Source organism: Bos indicus, chromosome X, assembly GCF_029378745.1.
Source record: "Bos indicus isolate NIAB-ARS_2022 breed Sahiwal x Tharparkar chromosome X, NIAB-ARS_B.indTharparkar_mat_pri_1.0, whole genome shotgun sequence".
NCBI lineage: Eukaryota > Metazoa > Chordata > Mammalia > Artiodactyla > Bovidae > Bos > Bos indicus.
The window spans coordinates 91,187,067-91,208,648 of NC_091789.1; the positions used below are offsets into that span (position 1 = coordinate 91,187,067).

The 21,582-nt window shown below is 40.5% G+C and overlaps 1 protein-coding gene across 1 annotated transcript in view; it reads left to right on the forward strand.

Moving 5' to 3' along the window:
- Positions 1 to 535: 535 nt before the first annotated feature.
- The window catches only part of RP2 (RP2 activator of ARL3 GTPase), a 42,796-nt gene continuing 21,749 nt past the window's right edge, over positions 536 to 21,582 (forward strand). The window contains exons 1-2 of the mRNA XM_070784714.1: positions 536 to 842; positions 18,861 to 19,526. Coding sequence (XP_070640815.1) covers positions 741 to 842; positions 18,861 to 19,526 — 768 coding nt within the window. The 5' untranslated portion in view covers positions 536 to 740. The remainder of the gene's footprint in view (positions 843 to 18,860; positions 19,527 to 21,582) is intronic.

Genomic DNA, 21,582 nt, shown 5'->3' on the forward strand with positions numbered 1-21,582 from the left:
AAGTTCTTGTTCAATTTTAGAGTCATTCGCAGAAGCTCTAAGAAAGCACGTTAGAGAGGGCAAGGAGGGTCAGAAAGGTCGTGGGGGGAATTTCCTGGGGTGGGGGGTGACACTAGCCAGACGACGTGGGGTCAAGGATTGAGGCCAGTGAATTTCAGGACCCTTCCTGCACCAGCAGGAATTCCTGTTCCCTCACCAATAGCATCACAAAACTGAAGTCTAATGTCAACTAGGCTGCCCTTCCGGGTCTAGAACTTGGAAACTGAGAACCTAGGGCAAAAAGACCTGGCTGTCGCAGATGTACTACCGGCAGCCGGACAGTCCGGTTGAGTTCAAAGAGGGGCGGGGCAGGTTCGGAGCTGGGTCGGCTGTGCGGGAGCCGAAGCCGGCCGGACCAGCCCCTGGAGGCCGGCGCAGGAGCCCGGCCAAGATTGGTTGTGTTCGTGCGTCGACCTCTCTTCATAGGCCGCGCAGGGCTACTCGCGGGACTTTGATTGGTTCCCCGAGCGCTGAGCAGTCATTGGCTGCGGTGGGTCGTCAGGACAACTGAGAGGAAAAAGAACAGGGGTGTTGGGCCTGGCGGGCAAACCTGGGCTGCGGGCTACTGGGTGGTTCCGCGGGGCAGTGTTCAGACCGCTGCGGGGCCCAGGCGCCCGGGGTTCACATTGCAACTCCAGGAGGTGCCTGAGCCAGCAGGCCGGCGAGGAGTAGCGGCCAGTGAGACCCGGCGGGCCAAGACCATGGGCTGCTTCTTCTCCAAGAGGCGGAAGGCTGAGAAGGAGTCGCAGCCGGAGGACGAGGAAGTGCAGCCGAAGCAGTACAGCTGGGACCAGCGCGAGAAGGTAGAGTCCCTTAGCGGCTGGTCTCAGTCCTGCTGAGCAGCTCGGCGAGGGTCCCCCGCGGCCAGCATCGCTAAGGGGGCGGGCCCAGCAGCTGCTGCTCTTGCGCGCGTGCTCTCTCCCGCAAGCTGTTGAAGTCGAAGTGAATGACTTTTGGGGGAGCCGTGAAATTGAACGCTAGAGAAGGCTTCAAGGAGGGCGGTGCAGCTCTGGATGGGGCCCTAGAGCTCATTGTCCAGGCAGTTGAACACTGCGGGCTTTCCCTCCTCTCTGCATCCTGCTCTCCGGTCCAAGAATGGACTCCAGAGAAGGAAGGAGAACCTGGAATGCCCCAAATCACGTCTGCTCATTTCACTTGCAGCGCCGAGCAGGGTTTTGTCCAGTCCTCGAGTTACACTTGGGACTGATCTCATCTCTTTTGCGGCTTATGTTCTTTCTGTGGCTGTTTTCTCTTTTGTCTGCCCTAGTCAGTAAATCTCTGGTGCCTCCTGATATATTCCACTGCAGAATTTTCTCAATGATGAAGTGGACCATTTGACATATACAGCCCTGCTTTCCCTCCTCTTCCCGAAAGGAATGATGAAAATCAAATCAGTCTTTGGAATGTGTGTTAAGACTGTAAGGTGAAAATAACCTACATAAGCTAGGCAGTATTTTACTGTTGAATGAGTGAAAATGTCCTTATTTTTACTTTTCCCTATAGCCAGAAACGAAAAACCTTTGAACACGTCCACTACCTTTGAACAGTTTTAGTCTTACACAAAACACACTTAGTCATAAATTTCATAATGCTTCCTCTTTCTACATAGTTCTCCATTTATGTTTAGAAAAATACTTTGATAGATCCATTAATTTTTTTCTCTTCCAAACAAAATGATAAGAAGTTTTAAATGGGTGTTATGAACAGTTAATACAACTCCTTGCTTAATGAAACATATCTTTATCAATGAATGCTTTATAGTAAATGTTTTATTAATGATTTGTTTTCATAGACCATCCTACATGATTTCCAGTCCCCCGCAGAATTTATTCACATGAACTCGGTTCTCCAAGTGTCAGATTTTAAAAATTGGACACTTTTTTACAGACTTCTCAGCCCCATCTTTCTGCCCCTGCTTCACAGGGTTGCATAGTCGGTTTATTCTATTTTATCCATACTTGATAGCTGCATTTTTTAAATTATATTTATTTATTTTAATTGATTGATAATTGCTTTACAATATCGGTTTGCTTTCTGTGATAATCAACATGAACTAGCCATAGGTGTACATATGTCCCCTCGCTCTTGAACCTCCCTCCCACCTCCCACCCTTTCCCACCCCTCTAGGGCCTTACAGAGCCTGGGTTTGAGTTCCCTGAATCATACAGCAAATTTCCATTGGGATAGCAGCATTTTATAACGTAGGAGTGGAAAGTACTGTACTTTCTGTCTGAAAGCAAGCCCTTTTAAAAATCTTTTATACTGTTAGAGAATTGCCAGCTTACATTTTGAGACAACAGAGATACCACATTTCCCAACATTGCTTTTTCTTTTTGGAATATTTTGTTCTTTTGGAATTACTAAGAATTCATTCTTGGGCCCCTCTAATTTATGATGACCTGCTAAGGTTGTATATGATTTTAAAGTTTTTTTTTCTGCTCCTTAACTCATGAGCTCGATATGGGTAGTGTGCATATGTTCTATATTAATCCAGTGATACTTTTATTGAGTTTAGCATGGTCTTGCTTGCTTGTAGAAGATTTTAATTGTACCTTAAAAGAAACAGGATGTAAATATAGCCCAGAGAACATGAATGAGATATATTAAAGGTATATAAACAGAATGGTTTGTATTAAAAGTTTAGATCTCTGTAATATGATCATGAAATATAAACAATTTTAAAGTTACATCATACAATTACCATTAAACTTGTAAGACTTAGCTGTAAAAACAAAGTGCATTGCCTGAAAAGTTTCCTTGCAACTTGGAAAAGTGGTGTTTAGACTTTTCCTTAGGTTGCTTAATCAGTATCCTTATTCAGAGGCACCCTCAGGGATTTGGATTTTGAGTTGTGTAATTGAGTCAGTCTTAAGGGACTGAAGCTAGAAGAAATTGTCTCAATTAGAAAGAATGTTTGGGGACTTAAGTGTTGTCATGACAACTGATTTACTGTAATCAACAGTGTAAGAAGCTCATTTTCTGTTGCTGACTTTGAAAAAGAAAAAAACTTATCGTACAGTTACTACATTGATAAGATGCATAGTATTTTTGGATTGTAAGATCTGTGTTTAAATCATTTGGAAAGAAATGCTTGTATCCTTGTTATCTGTATGCTGCTTCCCATAGCTAGGCAAATTATTCAATATATATGTCCTCAAACACCAAGGAAGACTCACAATGACAAGAATTATTTTCCATGCCCTTGAAGAGCTAACTGGCATTTTTAAATTAAAACAAGAAATATTTAAGTACAAAGGAAGGATGAGTAGTACAGGAAAATAGCTTTCATTTTCTAGTTACTTATACCATTCTCTTCCTAGATGATAGAAATGGTGGCATAGGTATGAAAGTTGTGATTTTGAGCACAGACAATACATATTATATCCACTCAGTTTTCTGAGCTACAAAATGAAACCTGGTAAAGATTTCTCTACTATTTAGTAAGGTAAACGCCTGTCCTGAGGAAGAGAGGTTAGACAGTACTGGCTACTTCTGAGGACAGAACTTGGACAGGCAGAACCAATCTTAATACAAGGCAGATCATAACTCAAGAGTTGTTCATCACCAGAAGGGGTGGCTTTGTGAAGAAACAATCTTCATGTTGGTCAGAATATTCACATAGAGGTTGGATGGTGATTTATTGGAAAGAAGTATCTGCATTGAGTAGGGGGCTGTTTTTGAGTAGATGGTATTTTTAACCTCTTAAGTACCTAAGGTATTCTGTTATCCATGGTTGCCTAGCAAACTACCCCAAAACTTAATGTCACAGAATAATGGCAAGTACTTATTTTGCTTACAATTCTGCAATTTGTGTGGGGCTTAGCCTGGTTGGCTGTCTGCTCTGTGTGTCATCAATCGCGGCAACTTGACTGGGGGATGGAGGATCTGCTTTCAATATGACTTAATCACAGAGGTGGCTGGCAAGTTGATGCTGGTTTTGGCTGGAAGCTTAGCTGGGGCTAAGGGCCAGGGGCCTCGTCATGTAGCCCGGGCTTCCCCACAGCGTGATGGCTGGGTTCCAAAGGCGAGTGTCCTGAGACTGACAGAAGCTGCATGGCTTTTTCTAACTGCTCTCTTAAGTAATGTGACATTACTTCTGCCTTTTTTTTTTTTTTTTTGGCCATATCGAAGCATGTGGAATTTGGGATCTTAGTTCCCCAACCAGACCAGGGATGGAACCTGTGCCCCCTGCCCAGAGTCCTAACCATTGGACAGCCCGGGAAGTCTCTGCCATATTGTTTACTAAGGCAATCACAGGTGTCACCTACATCCAAAGGGAGGGGTTCTCTTGATGGGAGAAATGTCAAACTTGTCGACTTGTTTTAAATCCTTTACATAAAGTTGTTACTTAATGGAAATAACTAGTTCTTTCTTTATACATTTAAAAATAGTTTTATTGAGATATAATTAATAGGCATACAACAAGTTCACAGAGTTCTGTTTCCATCACTGTGATGTAATTTTTTAACATTTCATCCCTCACAAAAGAAACCCAGATCCATCCCTACTCCCCCCAGCCCCAGGAAACTACAATTTTACTTTCAATCTCTAGAGATTTTGTCTATTTGGGACATTTATCAGTGAAATCATGCAGTATATGTTCTTTTGTATACTTTCACTTAGCATGTCTTTGAGATTCATCCATATTATAGCATATATCAATAATTTATTCCTTTTTATTGCTGAATAACCTTAAAATAGAGTAGATATTTTATTTAATCTTATTTATAAATAAATTTTATTTATTTTACTATCCATTTTGTTAGACATTTGGCTTGTTTCCACTTTTTGGCCGTTACATTCCACTCCTAAGTATATCCCAGAGAAATTAAAACATACTTCCACACAGAAGCTTGTACACAAATATTCGTAACAGCATTATTTGTAATGGCCAAAAAGTGGGAATAAGCCAAATATCTAGAACAGTACAATCATTTCCCCAAATTTCCTCATGCTCTTTTGTAGTCAACTCTGCCTCTAGCCTCTGATCAGTTTTTTTTTTAATTGAAGAATAATTGCTTTAGAGAATTTTGTTGTTTTCTGTCAAACCTCAACATGAATCAACCATAGGTATGCATATATACCCTCCCTTTTGAGCCTCCCTCCCATCTCCAGCCCCATCCCACCCCTCTAGATTGATACAGAACCCCTGTTTGAGTTTCCTGAGCCATATAGTAAATTCCAGTTGGCTATCTATTTTACATATGGTAATGTAAGTTTCCATGTTACTCTTTCCATACATCTCACCCTCTCCTCCCCTCTCCCAATGTCCATAAGTCTATTCTCTATGTCTGTTTCTTCATTGCTCCCCTGCAAGTAAATTCTTCAGTACCATTTTTCTAGATTCCGTATATGTGTGTTAGAATACGATATTTATCTTTTACTTTCTGACTCACTTCACTCTGTATAATAGGTTCTAGGTTCATCCACCTCATCAGAACTGACTCAAATGTGTTTATTTTTATGGCTGAGTAATATTCCATTGTGTATATGTGCCAAAACTTCTTTATCCATTCATCTGTTGATGGGCATCTAGGTTCCTTCCATGCTCTAGCTGTTGTAAATAGTGCTGCAATGAACAATGGGATACATGTGTCTTTTTCAATTTTGCTTTCCTCAGGGTATATGCCTAGGAGTGTGATTGCTGGGTCATATGGTGGTTTTATTCCTAATGCTTTAAGGAATCTCCATACCATCTTCCATAGTGGCTGTATCAATTTACATTCCCACCAACAGTACAAGAGCATTCCCTTTTCTCCACACTCTCTCCAGCATTTATTGTTTGTTGAAATTTTGATGAGGGCCATTCTGAATGGTCGGAGAAGGCAATGGCACCCTACTCCAGTACTCTTGCCTGGAAAATTCCATGGACGGAGGAGCCTGTTGGGCTGCAGTCCATGGGGTCGCTAAGAGTCAGACACGGCTAAGCGGCTTCACTTTCACTTTTCACTTTCATGCATTGGAGAAGGAACTGGCAACCCACTCCAGGATTCTTGCCTGGAGAATCCCAGGGATGGGGGAGCCTGGTGAGCTGCTGTCTATGGGGTTGCACAGAGTCAGACACAACTGAAGCAACTTAGCAGTAGCAGCATTCTGAATGGTGTGAGGTGGTATCTCATAGTTTTGATTTGCATTTCTCTAATAATGAGTGATGTTGAGCATCTTTTCATGTGTTTGTTAGCCATCTGTATGTCTTCATTGGAGAAATGTCTGTTTAGGTCTTTTCCCCACTTTTTGATTGGGTTGTTTGTTTTCCTGGTATTGAGTTGTATGAGCTGCTTGGATATTTTGGAAATTAATCCTTTGTCAGTGGCTTCATTTGCTATTATTTTCTTCTATTCTGAGGGTTTTCTTTCACCTTGTTATAGTTTCCTTTGCTGTGCAAAAGCTTTTAAGTTTAATCAGGTCCCACTTGTTTACTTTTGTTTTTATTTCCATTACTCTAGGAGGTGGGTCACAGAGGATCTTGCTTTGATTTATGTCATCGAGTGTTCTGCCTATGTTTTCCTCTTAGAGTTTTATAGTTTCTGGTCTTACATTTAGGTCTTTAATCCATTTTGAGATTATCTTTTTGTATGGTGTTAGGAAGTGTTCCAATTTCATTCTTTTACATATAGCTGTCCAGATTTCCCAGCCCCATTTACTGAAGATGCTGTCTTTGCCCCATTGTATATTCTTGCCTCCTTTGTCAAAAATAAGGTATCCATAGATGCATGGGTTTATCTCTGGGCTTTCTATCTTGTACCATTGATTTTTTGTGTGTGCCAGTACCATACTGTATTGATGACTGTAGCTTTGTAGTATTACCTGAAGTCAAGAAGATTGATTCCTCCAGCTCCATTCTTCTTTCTGAAGACTGCTTTGGCTGTTCGGGGTCTTTTGTGTTTCCATATGAATTGTGAAATTTTTTTGTTCTAGTTCTGTGAAAAATGCCCTTGTTAATTTAATATGTATCACATTGAATCTATAGATTGTGTTTGGTAGTATAATTATTTGCATAACATTGATTCTTCCTACCCAGGAACGTGGAATATCTCTCCATCTGTTTATGCTATCTTTGATTTCTTTCATTAAGTTGAGTTCAGTTTAGTTCAGTCACTCAGTCGTGTCCGACTCTTTGCCACCCCATGAATTGCAGCACGCCAGGCCTCCCTGTCCATCACCAACTCCCGAAGTTCACCCAGACTCATGTCCATCGAGTCAGTGATGCCATCCAGCCATCTCATCCTCTGTCGTCCCCTTCTCCTCCTGCCCTCAATCCCTCCCAGCATCAGAGTCTTTTCCAATGAGTCAACTCTTTGCGTGAGGTGGCCAAAGTACTGGAGTTTCAGCTTTAGCATCAGTCCTTCCAAAGAACACCCAGGACTGATCTCCTTTAGAATGGACTGGTTGGATCTCCTTGCAGTCCAAGGGACTCTCAAGAGTCTTCTCCAATACCACAGTTCAAAAGCACCAATTCTTCGGCACTTAGCCTTCTTCACAGTCCAACTCTCACATCCATACATGACCATGGGAAAAACCATAGCCTTGACTAGATGGACCTTTGTTGGCAAAGTAATGTCTCTGCTTTTCAATATGCTATCTAGGTTGGTCATAACTTTTCTTCCAAGGAGTAAGCATCTTTTAATTTCATGGCTGCACTCACCATCTGCAGTAATTTTGGAGCACAAAAAATAAAATCTGACACTGTTTCCCCATTTATTTCCCATGAAGTGATGGGAACAGATGCCATGATCTTTGTTTTCTGAATGTTGAGCTTTAAGCCAACTTTTTCACTCTCCACTTTCACTTTCATCAAGAGGCTTTTTAGTTCCTCTTCGTTTTCTACCATAAGGGTGGTGTCATCTCCATATCTGAGGTTATTGGTATTTCTCCCGGCAATCTTGATTCCAGCTTGTGTTTCTTCCAGTCCAGCGTTTCTCATGATGTATTCTGCATATAAGTTAAATAAGCAGGGTGACAATTTACAGCCTTGACGTACTCCTTTTCCTATTTGGAACCAGTCTGTTGTTCCATGTCCAGTTCTAACTCTTGCTTCCTGACCTGCATACAGATTTCTCAAGAGGCAGATCAGGTGGTCTGGTATTCCCATCTCTTTCAGAATTTCCCACAGTTTATTGTGATCCACACAGTCAAAGGCTTTGGCATAGTCAATAAAGAAGAAATAGATGTTTTTCTGGAACTCTCTGGCTTTTTCCATGATCCAGCAGATGTTGGCAATTTGATCTCTGGTTCCTCTGCCTTTTCTAAAACCAGCTTGAACATCAGGAAGTTCACGGTTCACGTATTGTTGAAGCCTGGCTTGGAGAATTTTGAGCATTACTTTACTAGCATGTGAGATGAGTGCAATTGTGTGATAGTTTGAGCATTCTTTGGCATTGCCTTTCTTTGGGATTGGAATGAAAACTGACCTTTTCCAGTCCTGTGGCCACTGCTGAGTTTTCCAAATTTGCTGGCATATTGAGTGCAGCACTTTCACAGCATCTTCTTTCAGGATTTGAAATAGCACAACTGGAATTCCATCACCTCCACTAGCTTTGTTTGTAGTGATGCTTCCTAAGGCCCACTTGACTTCACATTCCAGGATGTCTGGCTCTAGGTCAGTGATCACACCATCGTGATTATCTGGGTTGTGAAGATCTTTTTTGTACAGTTCTTCTGTGTATTCTTGCCACCTCTTCTTAATATCTTCTGCTTCTGTTAGGTCCATACCATTTCTGTCTTTTATCGAGCCCATCTTTGCATGAAATGTTCCCTTGGTATCTCTAATTTTCTTGAAGAAATCTCTAGTCTTTCCCATTCTGTTGTTTTCCTCTATTTCTTTGCATTGATCGCTGAGGAAGGCTTTCTTATCTCTTCTTGCTATTCTTTGGAACTCTGCATTCAGATGCTTATATCTTTCCTTTTCTCCTTTGCTTTTTGCTTCTATTCTTTTCACAGCTATTTGTAAGGTCTCCCCAGACAGCCATTTTGCTTTTTTGCTTTTCTTTTCCATGGGGATGGTCTTGATCCCTGTCTCCTGTACAATGTCACGAACCTCATTCCATAGTTCATCAGGCACTCTATCTATCAGATCTAGGCCCTTAAATCTATTTCTCACCTCCACTGTATAATCAAAAGGGATTTGATTTAGGTCATACCTGAATGGTCTAGTGTTTTTCCCTACTTTCTTCGATTTAAGTCTGAATTTGGTAATAAGGAGTTCATCATCTGAGCCACAATCAGCTCCTGGTCTTGTTTTTGCTGACTGTATAGAGCTTCTCCATCTTTGGCTGCAAAGAATATAATCAATCTGATTTCAGTGTTGACCATCTGGTGATGTCCATGTGTAGAGTCTTCTCTTGTGTTGTTGGAAGAGGGTTTTGCTATGACCAGTGCATTTTCTTGGCAAAATTCTATTAGTCTTTGCCCTGCTTCATTCCGTATTCCAAGGCCAAATTTGCCTGTTACTCCAGGTGTTTCTTGACTTCCTACTTTTGCATTCCAGTCCCCTATAACTCCCAGTATGGTTGATTTTCTTTGAAGATGGGGCCTCTAAGGAAATAATTAAAGTTAAATGAGGTCATAAAGGTGGGACCCTGGTCTGACAGGATTAGTACTCTTATAAGAAGAGACATCAGAAAGCTTACCCTGCACTCACCCAGGAAAGACCATGTAAGGATAATTCAAAAAGGCAACCATCCAAAAGACAAAAAGAGAGGTCTCTCCAGAAACCAACCCCAATGGCACCTTGATTTTGTACTTCCCAGCCTCCCAAATTGTGAAAAATAAATTTCTGTTTAACTTAACCAGACTGTATTATTTTCTTATGGCAGTCAGCCTTAGTCTACTCAGGCCATTATAACAAGATACCATAGACTGGGTGGCTTAAACAACAGAGATTTATTTTGCACAGTTTTGGAGGCTGGGAGGTACAAGATCAAAGTGCCAGCAGATGCAGTGTCTGGTGTCAGAGATAAATACTGCTGGACATTAGTTAAAGCAATGAAAACAGATCTTGTTCAGTGACTCCTGACAGGGGAAACAGCTGAGTTCCATTCCAATTTGTGCAGAGGTGATTTAGGCCATTTAAGAGAGAATGAGGGATGGGGGAAGAGCAGGGCCTCAGTAGAGTCAGAAAAGTGAAAAATTACAAAGTTGGTCCTTGTAAATGAGAATAGGCCAGCCATGTTTGTTAGCTGGCAGTTTAGAAGTTAAGATCTTATCTTCCCACAGAGACTGGTAAACAGAGGCCCTGTCCTTCCTAATAATTACATTTCATAGCAATGGCTCTCAGGTCCTTGAGAAAGACACTTCTAGTAAGGAATACAGTCACAGTTGTAAGCCTGTTTCAGTAAATGTTCTAAGAAAGGGAGGTCAGGGGCCTGTCATCAGATATTGGCTAGAACAAATAGTAAATGTTCATGCAGGGTTGAGCTTTTCTTGGGCAGGCATTTTAATAGGACATAGCCTTGTGCTACTAGAAGCCTTGCTAGAGTTTGGTCAAGTTTCTTAGTGCAAGGATTTGAATGGGCTTGCAGCGTGCCAAGAGTTCTGTATTTCTCACTGGTGAAAGCCCTCTTCCTGCTTGTAGTTAGCTGCCATCTTCCTGTATACTCACATGCCCTTCTTTTCCTCAGTGCCTGCCTGCATCTCTTCTTATAAGGGCATTAATCCCATCCTGAGGGCTCCTCCTTCATGACCTCCTCTAAACCTAATTGGGCTTCCCTCATAGCTCAGTCCGTAAAGAATCCGCCTGCAATGCAGGAGACCTGGGTTCGATTCCTGGGCCGGGAATATCCCCTGGAGAAGGACATGGCAATCCACTCTAGTATTCTTGCCTGGAAAGTCCCATGGACAGAGGAGCCTGGCAGGCTACAGTCCATGGGGTCACAAGAGTTGGACAGGACTTAGTGACTAAACCATCAAACAAACCTAATTACCTCCAAAGTCCCCACCTCCAAATACCATTAGAGCTTCAAGGCATGAATTTTGAGACAACACATTCAGTCCATAATACAGCCCAAGCCTAAAACAGCAGCTCAGTATTTTTGAAGTTAAGAATAGATTTTCTTTCTGCATTTGCAACAAGTCTTAACTACACTAGTGATATAGTACTAGTTATATTATAATTAATATAGTTGAAATTTCTGTATGTTAAATACTGTATGTTTATAATATATCATAAATCATTTCCCATGCCAAAAAAATAGCTGAATTCCTTTAAGAAGTATTAACTGTTTTATTTTTTATCTTTATCCAAACAGTGGTTTGTTTCCTACTTAATTCTGAGATAAATATGCTTGCAGACTTTTGAACTTGCTATCTGTGTCTTACACAAAGATAATTTGTCCAGAATCTTGAAGCCCAAATCAATTCCCCAGGAAAATACACACAAACTTTTACCTAAAAATTTTAAGGAGTTTCCGGTACAGTGAGAGTAACCATACTGAAGCTTGAAGATTTCCCCTTGCTCATTGAGTTTGAGGCCTTGGTAGAGACAGGCCAACTCCTGGGCTCTTTTTTTAAAAAGCAAAAACACCTGTTGGTGGCACTCTAGATCTTCTCATTCCCACTGTGGGAGGTGGACTGGTGCCAAGAGACAAGCTGAAGACTAGAGAGTGCTTTTTATCCTGCTTAAGGTCTAAAGCAGAACAACTTCAACCACTCTTGCATGTTGCCGACTAGATCAATATCCTATTATCCTGCTCCATGACCACATTCCCACCCCTTTCCACTGTTTGTGTTTTTGTTCTTTTGTCTTCATCATTCTTGACAGAAAGTTACCTAATTTTTAGATCCCCGCCCCCCACAGAAAAAAAAAAAAAAAACCTATTTGGGGCTTTGCTGATATTTTCTACTGTATATTTGATTTCTAAATCAGTAGTCTCATATTATTTTTATCTATTTTCCTTCTACAGAAAGTCAGTTTATTGTACTTTTTATTGTCTAATTTCTTAGGATGGACATTTAATGCATTAATTTGAGAGTTTTTATTGTGGCTATTTAAACTCCATTTTTGGTGTATTCCATAGATGGTTTTTTAACATTTAATCCTAAATATTTTAGGTTATCGATTATTAAAAATAGAGACTTTCTTTACGATCTAGTACTAGTACATGAAAACGAAGATCATGGCATCTGGTCCCATCATTTCATGGGAAATAGACGGGGAAACAGTGGAAACAGTGTCAGACTTTATTTTTTGGGGCTCCAAAATCACTGCAGATGGTGACTGCAGCCATGAAATTAAAAGACGCTTACTCCTTGGAAGAAAAGTTATGACCAACCTAGATAGCATATTGAAAAGCAGAGACATTACTTTGCCAACAAAGTTCCATCTAGTCAAGGCTATGGTTTTTCCTGTGGTCATGTATGGATGTGAGAGTTGGACTGTGAAGAAAGCTAAGTGCTGAAGAATTGATGCTTTTTAACTGTGGTGTTGGAGAAGAGTCTTGAGAGTCCCTTGGACTGCAAGGAGGTCCAACCAGTCCATTCTAAAGGAAATCAGTCCTGGGTGTTCTTTGGAAGGACTGATGCTAAAGCTGAAACTCTAGTACTTTGGCCACCTCATGCGAAGAGTTGACTCATTGGAAAAGACTCTGATGCTGGGAGGGATTGGGGGCAGGAGGAAAAGGGGACAACAGAGGATGAGATGGCTGGATGGCATCACTGACTTGATGGACGTGAGTCTGAGTGAACTCCGGGAGTTGGTGATGGACAGGGAGGCCTGGCGTGCTGCCATTCATGGGGTCGCAAAGAGTCGGACACAACTGAGCGACTGATCTGATCTAAATCACTATCAAAGTTAATCACCACCCATTTTTCTTAGCCCTTCACCAGCACAGGGTTTTTACCTGAATTTGCTCCCAAGGAAATCTAGACCAGCAGTCTGAGTCCCAGCAGGTGTAGGGGAAGCATTGTTGTCTCAAGATTTGGGAGGGGGAGAAGCGAGAGCAGAAATCTGAGTTTCCTTTTCTGTTTTATCTTTCACACCCACCACAAGGGTTTTGCATCATTTCCCCTTTTCTTAGTGTTTTTCTTACTTGATCCATTTGAGATTGATCTTGGGCAGTTGGGAGCCAACAACTATGCTAGTTCAGTATCTTGGTAGAGACCAAACTGGAGCACTGTACCTTTATATATATGCGTCACATGTAAAATCCTAGAAATGGAATTGTTTGAACATCCCTTCCCACTTTAAACGTGTTTTGCCTCTTGTATTTTCTTCTTTTTTTTTTTTTTTTTTTCTTTTTGGTGTGTGACAGCGTGCTGTGCTATGCAAAATCACTTCAGTCATGTCCAACTCTTTGTGATTCCGCAGGCTGTAGCCTACCAGCATCCTTTGTCCATGGGATTCTCCAGGCAAGAATACTGGAGTGGTTTGCCATTGCCTTCTCCAGGGATCTTCCCCGCCCAGGGATCAAACCCGTGTCTCTTATGTCTCCTGCATTGCAGGCATTTTCTTTATGACTAGCGCTACCTGTACCACCAATATCCAATCACATAAACCAGAGCAGTGTTTTTTCAAACCTTGGGTGGGTTAATAGAAAATATTAGGGATTTAACACAAAATAAGTGTAAGTGTTATTTTGTGAAACTTTAATTTCATTGGTATGTGTATACAAATATTCATATATATGTGTACTGGGCTGTGCTGGATAATGTTCTAATGTGGATTGTAGTCAAAAAGATTGAAAAAGCAGACTAGAGAGCTAGGTATCATGTTTGACTCATCCTTCTGCCTTACCTCCTACAGCCACTGAATTACTAAATCTGCTGATTCTACTTCCTCAATTTCTCAAATTCATCCTATCTTCCTCTTCCCTGCTAACCACTGATCTAGTTCCAGCCCTTTCTGGATGACTGAAACCGTCTCTCCAATCCCTTATACAGTGGAAGTGAGAAATATATTTAAGGGACTAGGTCTGATAGGCAGAGTGCCAGATGAACTATGGACGGAGGTTCGTGACATTGTACAGGAGACGGGGATCAAGACCATCCCCAAGAAAAAGAAATGCAAAAAAGCAAAATGGCTGTCTCAGGAGGCCTTACAAATAGCTGTGAAAAGAACAGAAGCAAAAAGCAAAGGAGAAAAGGAAGATATATACCCATTTGAATGCAGAGTTCCAAAGAATAGCAAGGAGAGATAAGAAAGACTTCCTCATCGATCAATGCAAAGAAATAGAGGAAAAAAATAGAATGGGAAAGACTAGAGATCTCTTCAAGAAAATTAGAGATACCAAGGGAACATTTCATGCAAAGATGGGCTCAATAAAGTATAGAAATGGTATGGACCTAACAGAAGCAGAAGATATTAAGAAGAGGTGGCAAGAATACACAGAAGAACTGTACAAAAAAGATCTTCATGACCCAGATAATCACAATGGTGTGATCACTGACCTAGAGCCAGACATCCTGGAATGTGAAGTCAAGTGGGCCTTAGAAAGCATCACTATGAACAAAGCTAGTGGAGGTGATGGAATTCCAGTTGAGCTATTTCAAATCCTGAAAGATGATGCTGTGAAAGTGCTGCACTCAATATGTCAGCAAATTTGGAACACTCAGCAGTAGCCACAGGACTGAAAAAGGTCAGTTTTCATTCAATCCCTAAGAAAGGCAATGCCAAAGAATGCTCAACCTACTGCACAATTGCACTCATCTCACACGCTAGCAAAGTAATGCTCAAAATTCTCCAAGCCAGGCTTCAGCAATATGTGAACTGTGAACTTCCAGATGTTCAAGCTGGTTTTAGAAAAGGCAGAGGAACCAGAGATCAAATTGCCAACATCTGCTGGATCATGGAAAAAGCTAGAGAGTTCCAGAAAAACATCTATTTCTGCTTTATTGACTATACCAAAGCCTTTGACTGTGTGGATCACAATAAACTATGGAAAATTCTGAAATAGATAGGAATACCAGACCACCTGACCTGCCTCTTGAGAAATCTGTATGCAGGTCAGGAAGCAAGAGTTAGAACTGGACATGGAACAACAGACTGGTTCCAAATAGGAAAATGAGTACGTCAAAGCTGCATATTGTCACCCTGCTTATTAACTTATATGCAGAGTACATCATGAGAAATGCTGGGCTGGAGGAAGCACAAGCTGGAATCAAGATTGTTGGGAGAAATATCAATAACCTCAGATATGCAGATGACACCACCCTTATAGCAGAAAGTGAAGAAGAACTAAAGAGCCTTTTGATGAAAGTGAAAGTGGAGAGTGAAAAAGTTGGCTTAAAAATCAACATTCAGAAAACTAAGATCATGGCATTTGTTCCCATCACTTCATGGCAAATAGATGGGGAAACAGTGGAAACAGTAGCTGACTTTATTTTTTGGGCTCCAAAATGACTGCAGATGATGATTGTAGCCATGAAATTAAAAGACACTTACTCCTTGGAAGGAAAGTTATGACCAACCTAGATGGCATATTAAAAAGCAGAGACATTAGTTTATGAACAAAGGTCCGTTTAGTCAAGGCTATGGTTTTTCCAGTAGTCATGTATGGATGTGAGAGTTGGACTATAAAGAAAGCTGAGTGCCGAAGAATTGATGCTTTTGAACTGTGGTGCTGGAGAAGACTCTTTTTTTTTTTTTTAATTTTTAATTTTAATTTTTTTTAAATTTTATTTTATTTTTAAACTTTACATAATTGTATTAGTTTTGCCAAACATCAAAATGAGTCCATCACAGGTATACATGTGCTCCCCAACCTGAACCCTCCTCCCTCCTCCCTCCCCACACCATCCCCCCGGGTCGTCCCAGTGCACTAGCCCCAAGCATCCAGCATCATGCATTGAACCTGGACTGGCATCTCGTTTCATACATGATATTTTACATGTTTCAATGCCATTCTTGAGAGTCCCTCAGACTGCAAGGAGATCCAACAGGTCCATCCTAAAGGAGATCCGTCCTGGGTGTTCATTGGAAGGACTGATGTTGAAGCTGAAACTCCAGTACTTTGGCCACCTGATGTGAAGAGTTGACTCATTTGAAAAGACCCTGATGCTGGGAAAGATTGAGGGCAGGACGAGAAGGGGACAACAGAGGATGAAGTGGTTGGATGGCATTACTGACTCAATGGACATGAGTTTGGGTAAACTCCAGGAGTTGGTGATGGACAGGGAGGCCTGGTGTGCTGCAGTTCATGGGTTCTCAGAGTCGGACACGACTGAGTGACTGAACTGAAACTGAACTGAACTCAAATCCCCATGCCATTTGTCTTTATTCTTACCAAATAATCATCCTAAAATGTAAATTTTGCTTATTTCCTTCTGTGGTACCCTACTGCCCATAGATCACTTCCAAGTTTCATAATATGGCCCCTGCCTGTCTCTCTAGCTTTATTTGCTCCCATTGCAGTATCACTGGTAACACCAAACCACTTTCCATTTTCCTCACGCTCCCTGAAGAGTTTTATTTTGTTTCATTTCTTTCGTTTTTGCCTGATAAGGGAAGGGAGATCCTTTACTACCATCCCTTTTACCTGGTGAACTTCAGCTTATTCATTCTCACTTTGAATAGGAAGTCTTATACCCCTACCTTCCCTACCCCTGGTGTTGCTTCTCTGTACTTCCAGAATATTGTGGGCATCTCTCATTACCCAGCCACATTATTTTATTGGTTTTTCCCCCCAAATTCAGATGTCCAATTTATTTATTTATTTTTAACTTTTTATTTTGTATTGGAGTATAACCAATTAATGGTGCTGTGATAGTTTCAGGTGAACAGCAAAGGGACTCAGCCATACATATATATGTATCCTTTCACCCCCAGACGCCCCTAACATCAGCCAGGTTGTTTTAAAATTATTTGTTTAGTTGGTGTTCAGTTCTTTCATGGAAAAAACTGGCCATATTCATTTTAGTGCTTAAAACAATGTCTGGCTCTTATTGGGTGTTCAGATGACTGAAAAGGTGAGTGACTGAAGATCTTGAAAGTTAAAGTGCTTTTTTCATTCATGTTGCTTATAGGTGACCAAATTGAGGCTAGAAAAGAGGCCTCTTTTGTTGCCTCATGCTACAGACCAATATTTCTTCTAGTACATTGTGTAAAACCAGATGAGTACAACATTTATTGTGTAATACTGAATAAGTCACTTTAAGCTAGTTTGCGTATGATTAAGATGATTAAATTATTCCTTTGTAAATAATGAAGTTTTTGATGTACTATACCTATGGGAGCCTGTTTCTGGTACATGAATAGTTTTGCTTGAAATTTAATATTCACAAAGAGGTAAGACAGTGCAAGTAGATTTCAAAGTAATTTGGAGAAATCAAAATGGTCCTTTAATGACTATATTTTGAGAGGTCAGCTAAAATTTAAAAGATAATGTGACAGATTCCAGGTATACTGTTTAAAAGATTCTGTGGGTTTTAGTTTAAAATACCTAAAGCTAGAAATGGTGAAATTTGGGGGAAAAAACTTACATTGTAGGAGTAGCTTAATAAATGTTTGAATCAAATTTGTAGATACAAATTCTAACATACAGTGACTCTTATGCCTTCACGTTCTTCCATTTTCTGTAGCACGTTGCAGAAATCAGTTGGGGTTTAGAAAGTAAGACCCCAGGCATCAGTTTATAGAAGAAAAGAGAAGCATATTCCAATCTGGGCGTATTTCCAAATTCAGAAGTTTTAAAGAAACAGTTTTTTTTTTTTTAAGTGAAGCATCAGAAAAAGAAAAGGGTCAAAGCTGAAATATTACTTAATATCATCCAATATGCTGTGTGTATGTATGAGAATTTCCCCAGTTGTTTCTAAAAATTACTTTTACAGTTGATATATTGAAACAGGATCCAGCAGTGTCCACACATTGTTTGGTTGGTATGTCCTTGAGCCTTTCTTTATCTATAACAGTTTCCTCTCCCTTTTCCCTCCCATGCCTTTTATTTATTTATTAAAAAAATGTTGTCATGTTTATTTTCTCACTATGTTGCAAAGTCATTAAGAGTTGGAATATATTATTTTATCATTAAAAATTGTTCCTTCCCTTTTAGGCACCATCTAGGGCTCTGAAAATCTTTCAAGTGAATGTCAAATGAAGTAGGTCTTCTGGGAATCCTAGCTGAGATCCCGAGAACTAGGAAGGCCACTTTCTTCATAAGTCCTACCCAGTTTAGGGCATCATAAAAGGCTCTGCGGCTCTTAGTCTCCCCACTGTATCCACTAGGTTAGCCAGAACCTACCAGTTTGAGATACAGGTAGATGTGCCTGACTGCCCCACCAAGAGATTGGACTGATTGGCCTCCTTCCATGGTTTCAATGACTAGAACCCAAAAGTAGCTTTCTACTTTGGGGACTGGGTACTTAGCTTATGTAAGCTTACTGGAACCTTGTGTAGGAAACTGCCAGGTCTGGTTATAAGAAAAGTTCGTGCCATCACCCCCACGCACATCAACCAGACATGTCTCCCAGGAAGCAGGTGTCCTGGAGGCAGAGTATGTCAGGGCTCTACAATCTGTCTGTGTGGTTATTTGTGATCTTTTTTCTTTCCCTGTATTTATGAGGCTCCTGAAGGAGCCAGGAGTGTGTAGACCCCAGCTGGGGAGAGTAAAGGTGACTGATTCCAGTTTTCTGTGTGTCCTTAGCTCTGTACTTGCTTGTATCCCTGCTGGCAAAGAGAGCAGGCCTCTCCGTGTCCACGATCCCAGGCTTTCCACTTGTGTATTCCAAGGCTGGCAAACCTTGGAGCCTCTGGGCTCTGACACTAGACAGTGATCATTAGCTGGCTTGAGTCTCTGTTCTGGCATTTAAAAAAAAATTGTTCCTGACACCTAATAGACAATGTTTGCTGAATAATGTTAATAATACTGAAGGTCTGTGTTTTGTTCCTACAGGTTGATCTGAAAGACTACATGTTCAGTGGACTGAAGGATGTAACAGTAGGTCGCTTACCTGGGAAAGTGGCAGGACAACAATTTCTCATTCAAGACTGTGAGAACTGTAACATCTATATTTTTGATCATTCTGCTACCGTTACTATTGATGACTGTACTAATTGTGTCATTTTTCTGGGACCCGTGAAAGGCAGCGTGTTTTTCCGGAATTGCAGAGATTGTAAGTGCGCATTAGCCTGCCAACAGTTTCGTGTGCGGGACTGTAGAAAGCTGGAAGTCTTCTTGTGCTGCGCCACTCAGCCCATTATTGAGTCTTCCACGAATATCAAGTTTAGCTGTTTTCAATGGTATTACCCTGAATTAGCTTTCCAGTTCAAAGATGCTGGGCTCAGTATCTTCAATAATACCTGGAGTAGCATTCATGACTTTACACCTGTGTCAGGAGAACACAACTGGAGCCTTCTTCCAGAAGATGCTGTCGTTCAGGACCATGTTCCTCTACCTACTACCGAAGAGCTCAAAGCTGTCCGCGTTTCCACAGAAGCGAGTAGAAGTATCGTTCCAGTGTCCCGGGGTCAGAGACAGAAGAGCAGTGATGAGTCATGCTTAGTGGTATTATTTGCTGGTGATTATACTATAGCAAATGCCAGAAAACTAATTGATGAGGTAAGGAGAAGAGAGAGAACCAAAACAGACATACATCTATATAGGAACAAACCACTTCCTGGAGAATATCCATTCTTTTCAAATTGGCTATTAGAAATACAGGCAATCCTTAAATTATAGTCCTCTGCCCACTATGGATTTATCTGAAGTTAGGCCTCAAATACTTTCCCAAAGAAACTTTAAAAACATAATTCAATTCTGGAAGCATCCATTAAGCACTCATTATGTGGAAGTTACTGTTACCATATTTCATTGATTATAGGATATGTCTTTATTTTCCAGTTTTGCTTCTCAGAAATGCGTCTTACAATTGATGGAAGTTTAGAGCTGATGAAATGTAATATATGCTGTGAGGAGAGATACACAAACAAAATTATCTGCCCTCAAATAATTTCCATTCTTTATCACAGTAGTACTACAAAGTGAAGCATGACCTTTTATAATTACTTACTGGGGAAATTTATCTGGAGTTTTTAATTGTTTAGGGTGTGAGAAAGACATTTAGGAATTCAACTTTTGGAGCTTGTTTTGACTGTGAGAGCAACCTCCACATTACTTTCCTTACTTCCCTTTGCCCTATTGCCATGAAGAAGAAGTTAGTGTGATAGAATGAGGTGGCAGCTGGGACGCCAGAGGTTGTAGGCTCATGATCAGGGGCTTTTAGTGCATTCAGGAATAGAGAAGGGTTCTTTGGGTAGCAACTTTCACTTGAGAAATAAGTGGGGATCTGGAGGTTAGGGATTCCAGAAGTAGTAGTTCTTGGTTGGTGGATGCTCCAATGGGGAGGCAGCAATAGGAAGTATTGATTATCCATTAATCAAGCTTTCTTCAGAAAGTCTCTTTGAATTTGAAAATCAAACTTCCAGAAATGGAGAGGTGAACGGAAAACTCTTTTTGAATGGATTTTTTTAAAGTTGTAACACTTCTGTCAAAAAGAATGGTTTTAGGGGAAAAAAAAACTACAAGTGACTGCTTCTCTGTAGTTTATACATTCCACAATGTAGAAAGCCCATGTCTGAAATCTTCAAAGTATATCTGAGGTCCAGTTTTCCAAACAACTGAAGCCAAGTATAATCTTAAGAATTTGATATTTTCTTTTTGATTATGCCAATCTGATAAACATGTGCTGTGGATCTGGTGAGATGTAGAAAAAGTGCTCTGGCCTTTGAGCTGTCTAATCACATGTTAATCCAATATCTGAGGTAAACATTTTTATTATACTGTATGGTGATTTTTTTTTAAAAATCTACATACATTTTTCAAAAGAAGTAATTATTCAGGTTAAACTCCTTTTTGGTTGATAGTTCAAAGAGAACATAAAGAATGTATAATATGTTTAAAGAAAAAAAGCCATCGAAGCAAACACTGTCATTCTTCATGAGTCATCAGACATTCTTAACCTTTTAACTTGGTATCTGATATGTGAAATGACAGGTTGTGTGCACTTGAAAGTAACCTGACCAGGAAGATTTGTGTTCTTTATATAGCCTTCTGGATTACAGAATAACTGAAATAAAAATGCAACAATAACAAAAATTAAAATGATGACAATAATAATAATAGCTAACATTTATATAGTGTTTATTGTATAATACTTAAGTGAATTAACTCACTTAATTCAGAATAACCTATGAAATAGGTGCCATTGTTCCTCTTTATACAGATAAGAAATTGAGTCACAGAGAAAGTAAGTAACCAGCAAGAGGTCACTCGCTGGTAAGTAGCAGAGCCATGATTTAAATCCAGGGAGTTTGGCTTTGTAGACCATAGTCTTAACCCTTAAGCATGATACTGTTATGCTGCCTCAGAGGTAAAGGAAAGTTGATAAATGCCTGGTGGAGTAGAAATGTGACCAAAAGTGTGTGAAAGCAAAGCAGATACTACCCTCTAGCCTAGAAGGAAGAACCATGGAACTTTTTGGCTAGAGTTATCCTAACTAATTCTGAAATCACAGAATAAAGAGAACAAAAAGAAGAAAATACCAAGTACATGTGAACAGGGTATCACAACATGCTGAAAGACCAATGACTTACATATTAAGAGAGAGGTTACATAG